General features: G+C 38.3%; 1 protein-coding gene across 1 annotated transcript; it reads left to right on the top strand.

Annotated features, from left to right (window-relative positions):
• On the top strand, window positions 1-10,723 carry LOC128124175 (killer cell immunoglobulin-like receptor 3DL1). The gene is made up of 7 exons (XM_052760368.1): window positions 1-34; window positions 3,889-4,173; window positions 4,928-5,233; window positions 6,918-7,211; window positions 9,740-9,838; window positions 10,431-10,477; window positions 10,577-10,723. The coding sequence occupies exons 1-7, from the start codon at window positions 1-3 to the stop codon at window positions 10,721-10,723; spliced, it is 1,212 nt and encodes a 403-aa protein (XP_052616328.1).
• Window positions 10,724-11,071: the final 348 nt, after the last annotated feature.

The raw sequence follows: 11,071 nt of genomic DNA, 5'->3' as shown, positions 1-11,071 counted from the left end.
ATGAACGAGGCGGTGAGAGCGGATGTTACTGTTGGTAAGTTTTCCGTGCTGTGGTCAGGTAGACACCTCCAGCCTCTCATATCCTATAAGTTTTATTCTGGTTCTGCCTCTTGTCAGCCAAAGCAGCACCATGCTGTCTGTGCTCCTAAACCTGATCTGTACTGGTGAGTCCTGCTGGGAATAGATAGTGTGGAATAACAGGGTGGAAATATCATCCTGGGAGGCTGAATCTGCCTACAGCAGAAACACTGGCATTCATGGTTTATATTAGTGCATGAGTTCATCTTAACTAAGTAAGTTATGATTCTAATCTATAGAGGCGAAACAAGACAAGGATGTCAGATGGCCAGGCTACTGATAAAGGAAAGATGAGTTAATCATGAGTTTTTCTTTCCAGGCCTCTCCCTAGTCCTGAGGACATTGGCACATACAGGTGAGTCCATCTTTAAATATTGAGATACTATCCATTGCAATAGATAGGTTTCATTCTAACAGAAGAGCAGGAATCACAGGGTGTTGGCTGCTGGCTTCTGTGAGTGACTTGTTGGTGAGCCTTCTGAATTTTGAAATTAGGACTCTGAAAACCTGCCACTCAGTTCTTTCATAGATTGTCCCAGATACAGCTCTTGGCTGAGTCAGGAATCAACGAATATTGGATAAACTTTTAATTTCTGGTTTTTCAACACAGGGTTTCTCTGTGTTTCCCTGACTATCCTAGAATTTACTTGGTAGACCAGGCTACCCATGAACTTGGATATTCATCTACGCCTCTCAAGTGGTGCAATTAAAATACCAGGTAACATATGACCAGCCTTTATTTCAGCCTGAGGGATTCCACACACTTCCCTGAGCTTACTGTGAGGAACTCTGTCTGCTACAGTTTTTCTGAGAAAATTTTTATATACTTCATCTCTGAAGGAGAGTGTTGCTGACATCTATTGCAGAGTTTTTCCTTTTTCCTCTCAGCTGGTCATCCTGGTCTCCTGTGTCCTGTAGGTGTTTGCTCAGAAGTCTGACGTTAGCTGTACTGGAAGTCATCCATGTTCTTTTCCTCTTTTGTCAATCTAATGTCAGGATCTCTCATGACAATTATATGCTCGGTGAGCTTGATGATTGGATTTGAATTTGTTTCATGTCATTTGTCCATCTTTAATCTGACCATTTTCAGTTTTCTTCATGTCTCAAGAGAGTTGTACAGTATTTTCTCTAAGTAAGTTTTTCTCTCCTTTTTTCTAAGCTTTATTTTTCTAGGTTTTTGTATTTACAATTTCTTTGTGAATTTCATATAATATTTTTAATAATATTCATTCTGCTCCCGAAACTCATTCTACATTCCACCTCCATCCTCCCAAGTAAACCTCAATGTTCCTTTTCCCTTTCTTGAATTTTTATGACTTACAATTTGGTATTTGGATGGTTTCAATTAATTTTCATTGTGTTTTCCTTTAGGTTTTGTATTTACATGTCAGATCATGTAATGCATGATCTAAGCTCACTCACTCTCCTATATTATAATCAAGGAAACTGTTGGAATGTTCTCTTAACTTTTTAATTTTTACATTTATTTGGTGAATGTGTGAGTGTGAGTATGTGTGTGTGTGTGTGTGTGTGTGTGTGTGTGCGTGTGTGTGTGTACATGCTGTGTGTACATGCACCATGGCACAAGTGTGGAGGTAGAGGAAAACCTGCTGGAATCAATTTTCTCTTTTCACCATGTTCATCCTAGCAATGGTTTTCAGAACATCAGTCTTGGCAGAAAGAGCCTTCACCCACTTAGACATCAAACTGGTGTATATATTCTTCCAATTCAGTAGCTTATTTTTATGTCTGTGGGGGTGGTTTACAAAATTTTTATGTTATTGGTGATTCATTTCAAAATTTCAAAATATTTTCTAACCAGAGTTTCTTTTTTTCATAGTTAGATTGCATCTTTTTTCTTTTATAAAAGATGTTTTTCATTGTAAATTAAATACATGGAGAATTTCATACATAACTATTATATGTACATCATTTCTAACCCTTGGAATGTATCCAAAGAACTTGACGTCCTATGGCATAAATGCTTGTTCAGTCATGTTCTCTGCTGCTGTATTTTCAATAGCCAGGACAAGGAAACAGCCTAAATGTCCTTACCATGATGAATGGATAATGAAATTTTAACACATGTACACTGTGGAATTCTGTTCAAAGGTAAATAACAATGAAATTAGCATTGACATAGATAAATTAGGAGATGTTATACTGACCAAGGTAACCCAGACACAGAAAAACAAATGGCATATTTTCTCTTTTGTCAGTGGCTGATAGCTTTAAAGCTTTATATATGTGTTTTATTCTCTTAATAATTGACAGTGATTTTTTATTCTTCTCTCATATATTATAACCCTACCACAGTTTCTCCTACCTCTACCTTATCACACTTAGTGTAGAAACATGAGCCTGTATAAACTCTGTGAATAAAAATTTTTACAAAAGTACATAACGGGCAAAGTAGTTCAAAAGACTCATTCCTCACCATTGTTATAAATCTTCTCAATTCTGTGGTCCTGGCGGCTATCTCTCCATCATCCATGAGTTTTGGAATATTCATGATATGCTTCTCATCTGAATATTGTTAGATTTCTAGAGTTGGTCAATCTAGAACTGTCATTATCTGCTCCCTTGGTGGCATCAATTGTGATCTATCATCTCAATCACACTAAACTTTCCTTCTACACTTCTGGTGTAATTTTTTTAAAAAATAATGTTTTCATGGATGAAATTTACTTCACGATTCCAAACTCAAAATTCTCAGTTAGAACATCTAAACATGAAAGATATATCATATATAGATATAGATATAGATATAGATATAGATATAGATATAGATATAGATATAGATATAGATATGTGTGTGTGTGTGTGTGTATTATGTTGGATAATACAGTGTTTGTCTTAGGGTTTCTATTGCAGTGAAGAGACACCATTACCATGTAAATTCTAATAAAGGGAGACATCTGATTGGACTTGGCTTACATTTTAGAGTTTTAGTCCATTAAAATCATGGTAGAAAACCTAGCAGTGTGTATGCAGTCATGATGATGATGCTTGAGAAGGAGTAGAGATTTCTTCATTTTGATCCACTGGCAGCAGACTGAGACTATGTTTCACACTGTTAATAGCTTGAGCATAAGAGTCCACAAAACATGCCTCCACAGTAACACACTTCCTCCAACAAGGCCACAGTTACTCCAATGAGGCCATACCTCCTATTAGTGATATTCCTATGTGCCATGTATTAAACAGATGAGTCTATAGGGACCATAACTATTCTAAAAACCACAGTATTTCACACTCATCACTTCAATATGACACTATTGTGTACAACACATACAAATCTACTCAACTCATGAAAGAAATCCATAGCAGACCAAACAGTGATTTCACCAAAGCATAGCTCTATGAATCTATGGGTTTACTAAGTTACTGATAGCAGTGTGGATTAGGGGTTACTCACAGAAACAACGGTGACTCAAACCTTACTTAAAGCACAACCCAATATGAGTGATTATCATGAAGCCAAAACCCTGGAGCTCAGTGCACAACTTGCAGGCAGCCCAACAGGTCTTAGACATTAGCACTCAGAGCTCAGCTGGTCCAGTATCTTACTCTTTCTATAGAGCTGGGAAGGGCCACTGATGAATCTTGAATGTTTCACCTTTGCATGACATAGAAAGTTTGTTTACATTCTGAATATCCTGAACATCTTAGCCTCTTACATTGAAGAAGGGATGTATCAATTCAGAGAAAAGTGTTATATAAAGGACCCCAAAGAAGAGAAAATTGGAGACTCAGCTCTCAGGGATGAAGGAGCACCATTAAATATTTTCTCTGTGCATCCCTCTGCAGGATATCATGACAAGCCTTCACTCTCTGCCTGGCCAAGCCATATTGTTCCTTTGGGACAGCGTGTGGAACTTCAATGTGACTCTCAAAGAAACTATTACACATTCAAGTTGTACAAAGAACTTGGTAATCCTATCCCTCAGATCCTGGGAAGACCATTGCAGAAGAAATTTGTCTTGGATCCTGTGACATCAGCACATGCAGGGACATACAGATGCCATGGTTTTAATAATCATTACCTTTTTAAAAATTCAGCCAAAAGTGACCCTATGAAGATCATAATTTCAGGTTAGAGATAATGCTTTGAGTGTCTTTCATTTGCCCAAATCTCCCAACCCTGGAATTTTCAGTGTTAGTAAGAGGTTTGGACTTATAAAGGAATATTCAACACAGAGAAATATCTAATGTTCTGGGCATAATAAGATATACAATGCCATGCATTTTTTTAGTCCCTAAGGCTTCCTGTGTGTTAAATAAGTCAAGGAAAACTTGGGCTGGAAGATGGAACTAGATCTTAACAAGTTGATATCAGGATGCAAGAATATCCTGAATTGTTCCAGGTCTGTAGAACTACAAGGGTTGATATAACATTCTGGATCAAGAATGTCTTATAGTGATTTGAACCATGCATAGGGCTAGAAGTGTTTCCCTGATAACCACGTTCAATAATAATTCCTTCATTCTGCCAAGGATTATACTTTATCCAAAGCTGCATAAAAAGGACACATAGAGCAGCCTGGTGTGAAAATTGCCATGTTTCCTTCACTTTCCAGTGTTAGAAAAAGACAATAGGACCTATGGAAAAAAGAGTTTAAAAGACACATTCTTGCAACAAGCCAGTGGGAAAATATTGTGCTAATCCTAGAGTCAGATAAGTAGGAAATGGACACAGAAGGATGGAGGAGTCTGTGTCTAGAGTTGAAATAGACAAGAACAAGTGCACTGGAGCACTAACAGGGAGCACAGACCAATTGAGGGAGAACCATAGGTCTTCAAGGACACAGAGATTTTGATCAGGTTCATACAATTTCTTTATTCTTAGGAATCTACAAGAAGCCTTTCCTTTTGGCCTTACAAACTCCCCTGGTGGATTTAGGAGAGAAGGTGACACTGGAGTGTCGATCAGAGATTAGGTTTGAAACCTTCATTTTGACATCACATAAAAATGGAACAATCAAGGACTCTTTCGAACTTTCTGCAGAACATCACCTTGGGGGTTCCCAGGCCAACTTCTCAATAGGTCCTGTGACACCTGACCATGCTGGAACTTACAAATGCTACGGTTTTTACAATCGCTCACCATATGAGTGGTCAGACTCTAGTGACCCCATTGATGTAAAGATCACAGGTAAGAGGCTGCATACACGCTTTTCATTCTCTTTGTGACACAGAGAAATATTCTATACACTAAAAGCTGTGGGAGGCCACAAGAAAATGAGTGTGGGAAATTTACATGAAGGCAACCCTGTTGAGCATTTTACTGACATAGACAATGAAAAGAAACACACAAGAACAGACCATTGGTTATAACATAAAGCATAGATACAGGAAGGTGCAAAGGAATCCTAAGTAGAGATACACAGAAAATGGCAATTGGATGAGCATAATATGAACCACAGAACATGAAGTCTTTCTACTAACATTCAGAAATTTTTTACTTCTACCTCAATAAGAAGTCTGTCAAGATCATGTGTCTAACCTGAGATATAATTGGGTTTGTTATTAATGAATTCTTATGCCTTCACACAGGGCAAACCCAGAAAGGACTATGAATTAGTAAACATGGAATGTGTGCTAAGAGAAAAACTACAAAAAGACAGAAGCCTGAATGGAAACTTTGAAAGTAGAGATGGAAAAATTATAGCAGATGTTAAATATGTCAAAACAGAGCTTGTCAGACACATGATATGCCTGGTTCTATTGGTAGAAGTTTTATAAAGGTAGAATCAAAAACCAAATTCTAAACTAGGAGCTTGGGAAGTAGATGACAGATCACACTTGATCAGTACACACACAAAGAGGAACAAGAGAGGGAAGATCACCATGGCCATTGTTCAAGCGAAATATATATATATATATATATATATATATATATATATATATATATATATATGGAATATTCTCTACTTTGAAAAGAGAGATTAATTAACACAGATATGAAAACAGATACAAGACCTACAAAGAAAAATAGAATGATAGTAGATTCTAGATTTTTATTATATATAGGAAGGCAAAGTTATAGGTCATGAAATTAGCAAGTAACCATGAGAAGAAAGTTTAATAGAGAGGGGTGGGAAATAAATGAAAGACATATGACATGGAGGAAGAAATGAGGGGAATAAAGAGATCAGAAAATCTGGTATAAGGGAGGGAAGAGGGAGGAAAATGAACAAAAAGAGCTGTATGAGGATGTCATAATGAAGACTCTTACTTGGTATGCTAATTAAAACAATCACCAGTAACTCTAATTGAATCTATTGACTTGCAAAACAACTGGAAAAATTGAAATATAGAGAAGACCAATTAGTAAAATGAATGCGATTATTAGAAGTAGAAGGGCAATAAAGAATACTAACTAGCCTTAATATGTTTAATATTATATATCTATAATTATATATGTAACAATAATTTTTAAAACACTAAATGATATATAGTTCAATTTCAAAACTTAAAATAAGCATAAAAATATATTTGTTTGCATATGAATATTTCATATGAAGTTGAGTGCTAGATAAAATTAATTATGCTCATGAAAACAAACTTTAAAAGACAGATGGATGAACCAGTGCAAATAGAGGCAGAAAATGTCAGTAAGCAAGAATATTTGAGTACAGAGTAAGGTCATAGACTAAAGATGGTAACAGAGAAATAAAGGGAGAGAAGGAGAGAAAGAGAGGAGAGGAGAAAGGGAGAAATAGAGAGAGGGAGATGGTAAGAGGCAGAGAGATATCAAAGAAATAGACACATGTAGAGGGAACACTGAGGAGTGAATGAACACTGGTAACGAACTCTCTCTTCCTCTTTTCTTCCAGGTTTATACAAGAAACCTTCTCTCTCAGCCCTGATGGGCCCTGTGGTGATGTCAGGAGAGAACATGACCTTGTCCTGTGTCTCTGACCTTCAGTTTGACATGTTCCATCTGTCCACAGAAGGGGTACCCAAGGGACATGGTCTGTCTTCAGTGAAGAGCCACAATGGAACATTCCAGGCCAACTTCCATCTTGGTCCTGTGGTCCAGGCAGGGAACTATAGATGCTATGGCTCTTTTAGGAAATCTTCCCATGTGTGGTCAACCCCAAGTGACCCTTTGTACATTCTTGTCACAGGTAAGAGAACTTCATATATATCTCATATCTTGTGATTAATGAAATACTGAAGTTATGTCTCAGGATCCTCCAATTGATGATAGAGAGAAAGTAGCATTGGGAGCTACAGAGAAGGACTGCTGTGAGTCTTAATGTCACATGTGTGGAATTAAACATATATTTGTATATGTGTGTTACATTTATATATGTGTATATACATATGTGATGTGTATATATGTACATGTATGTATACATGTATGTGCATATATGACATGTGTACATATATATGTGAATATGCATAGCTTTATATACATATGTAACAATAATTTTCAGTGAACAAGAGGCTAGCAATTTCAGAGTCTTGTGGGGATATGAGAAAGCTTGGAGGAAGGGTTTCTGGGAGGGACTGGAGAGAGGAAAGGGAGGGGAAAGGGAAAGAATTATATTTCAACTGAAAACCTATTGTAAAAAACACTCAATTTGGGACTTGGTAGCAGATATCAAAGAAACAAACAGAAAGCCTTCTGAACACATCTTATATGACTTTGCATCCACACTGGGATATCTATGAATAGAGGCAGACATTTCAATGGGTCAGGACAGACTCTTTAGGGATGAGGTTCATATCAGTTTGGGCAGAGCAGAGATGGGGCAGCCATCCTGAACTCTTGCTCACATACATCTTCCCACAGCATTCCTATGAATCATCACAACTTGAAATCCAAGCAGAGAGCCTACACATAGAAGCAATCCACTAAATGTCATCCTATAACTCTACAGGCTCAACACTAAGAGGTGGAGTGGGTGGTGGTCACTGTCCAAATTTAAAACACTTTCCTTAAGGGGAAGACAGACAGCTTCTGATGAATGTTCTCCCTCTCCTGTCCCCTTCTCTAGTTAACTCAACAAGAAACTTCACTTCTTGCACAGAACCAGACTTCACATCCAGTGAGTAATTGATTCCTCTTCTATTGTGGAAACTTAGAGACCCAAAGTTCTTTGGTTTATTTTGTCTCAGCTCCTTCCTGACTCTGTATTCTTACCATCATCATCTCCCCTCTCTGATTCTTGAACTCTTCAACATTAGAAGTTGTTTAGGAGCAGTTTGGGAAATTTAATGACTATGCATCTCTAATTTCTGTACCTGAGACCTTGGTGAGTGAAAAGAAGAGTAAATTTTACTCCCTTTTCGGGATCAATGAAGTGCTCATTCTAGCTCTAATCCTCCTGGGGAGGAGGTGATGGGAAATGAAGAAGGAAAGAAGTGAGCAGAAGGGAAGATTTTATATGAAAATACTACTTCTGATGGATTAGACTTGACTTCACTTTTTTCCGCAAAGAGAATTAAAGGTTTAGTTCAAGGTGTTACAGAAGCAAAGAAGATCTAATGAGAACTGATATCAATCTCAGATTGAGTTACTTAACATATTATTTTAACCTAGTGTCCTGCAGTTTTCTGCCACTGGCATAACTCCAATATATTCCTGGATGTGTGGACCTCTGCTGAAGCATAGTCAATTTAGTAGTAACAACACTCCTAAAACTGACACTCATTCTCCCAACAGTCACCAATAGCCTCTAACCCCTTGATTAGGGGTGGGACCTCATGTTCACTTCCACTCTCCATGCTGGGATTTGGTCATGCTTGAGCTTGCACCATTTTTGGGCATGCTATCTCAACCTCTTGTGAAGTTCATATATTCACCTGCCCTCAGTGTACAGAAGACAGCTTTCTTATGGTTATCCATAGACTCTTTTTGCAGTCTCTTCTTCCATATCTTTCTCAATGATGCTGTGTAGCTAGAGTTTTCCTGCCTGGCCCACGGTCAGGGCAAATTTCTCTCACCTGCCAGTCCCACAGCCGCTCAGACCCGACCAAGTAAACACAGAGACTTACATTGCTAACAAACTGTATGGCCATGGCAGGCTTCTTGCTAACTGTTCTTACAGCTTAAATTAATCCATTTCTATAAATCTATACCTTGCCACATGGCTCGTGGTTTATCGCATCTTCACATGCTGTTTGTCATCTTGGCGGCGGGGAGTGTCTCTCTGACTCAGCCTTCCACTTCCCAGTTTTATTCTCCTCCTTGTCCCGCCTATACTTCCTGCCTGGCCACTGACCAATCAGTGATTTATTTATTGACCAATCAGCAACACACTTGACATACAGACCATCCCACAGCAATGCTGAACATTTGGAGAAGGATTTGAGATGTAAACATCTCATTTAGTGCCACAATTCTATAGTCTCTTCATCTCCACAGTGTGCCCAGTTGTGGGTATCTGTAATAATCAAAATCTGTCCCAAATATAGATTCCTCTGATGAGAGTTGAGAAATATAGTCATATCTGGGTATAATAATAATTCATTAGAAGTCCATTTAATACTGATTCCATTGAGCAGGTAATTATTAGTGGGTTCTCCATCAAGACTCTTGTCCTAAAGCAATATTATATCAATTATCCATCAATTGATAAATACTATGCAATCTGTCAAAATGGGGATACTAAGATTTTCCTTTTATTAGGTTCACATCTTCCTCCAGATAACCACAGGAACATGCATATTCTGATTGGACTGTCAGTGACCACAATCCTTGTCTTCCTCATCATCCTCCTTTATTCTTGTTGTTCTACCAAAAAGAGTAAGTCTCAGGAACAAGCCAGTGAATGTCATCTGAGTAGTGTGAGAAAACAAGACCAGAGAAGTAGAGGTATGCTTTCTTAATTTATAAAAAAAAAAATACTTTGACCAAGACAGGGAAACTAAGGCAGAGCTTTCTAGGGAAAATCCACAGCCCTTGCCCTTCCCCACATTTTTCAGATCACTGAATAATTCCTCAATGCATCTTCGCATCCAAAGCATGCACTAATAACAAGGAGAAGGTTTAACAAGAGTGTGCGTGTGTGTGTGTGTGTGTGTGTGAGAGAGAGAGAGAGAGAGAGAGAGAGAGAGAGAGAGAGAGAGAGAGATTAGGAAGCAGGGAGAAAAGGAGGAATGGAAGCGGAGGGAGGGAGGGAAGGAGGAGGAGGGCAGAGAGTATGTGCGAAGAAAATGTTATACAGCATTGTAGAATGGGGCTGTGAACATAAAGCAGCAGAAAATCTGGTTCTAATTTGCAGTGGGTGAGCAACCGTGGGTTTTACCATATCTCTCACTAGTAATTCTGATTTGAAATGAGAGTGCAGAAGTACTTTATTACATGTGTTTGATTACTTCTGTCCCCTAAAATGCAGTCATCATGGACCAAGACTCTGATGTGAGAACAATACTGAACAGTCAGGTAATGTCCTGAGTCTGCCCTCTTCCATACAGTCTAATATTCTTCACTCTCTGCAAGAATGTGTGCACACAACATCACTTGACGTTTACCTCTTTCTAGGACCCTGAAAGAGAAGAAGTGCAGGAGGTGACATACTTAGAATTTGATCAGATGATCTTCAAACAAAAATTGACCACTCCCGATTCCCAGATTCCCAAGGAATTTTCCACAGATCCCAGTGTATACATGGAAGTCAGGAAATGTTAAGCTGAGATGAAAGATCTTCTTCACCCCATGAGTTCTCAAAGAAAGATCTGAGGAAGACCACAGTCCTTTCTCCAGTAAAGACCAGTAGATGCAGTGAAACAACAGCTGGAATGTCAAGACAGAGGTCTCTCTCTAACTTTGGGACCATGCTTCTTATTCTAATATGGTTCTGAACGTGGCTTTCCTTTACTTACAAAGGTTATGGTCCTTGCAACCCACTCAACAGAAATCAAAATCTTTTGCTTAGTTCATGGGTCTCTATTTCATTTCACTCTGGCAGACCTCTACAGCCTGACTAGCTGTAAGTTCATGATGTACTTGAAGCTGTAACCATGTTGAGTATCTCAC

This window comes from Peromyscus californicus, unplaced genomic scaffold (assembly GCF_007827085.1).
Source record: "Peromyscus californicus insignis strain IS unplaced genomic scaffold, ASM782708v3 Scaffold_4__1_contigs__length_199733344, whole genome shotgun sequence".
Lineage (NCBI taxonomy): Eukaryota > Metazoa > Chordata > Mammalia > Rodentia > Cricetidae > Peromyscus > Peromyscus californicus.
Note: the sequence above shows the minus strand (reverse complement) of the source record. Positions and strands in the feature narration are given on the sequence as shown.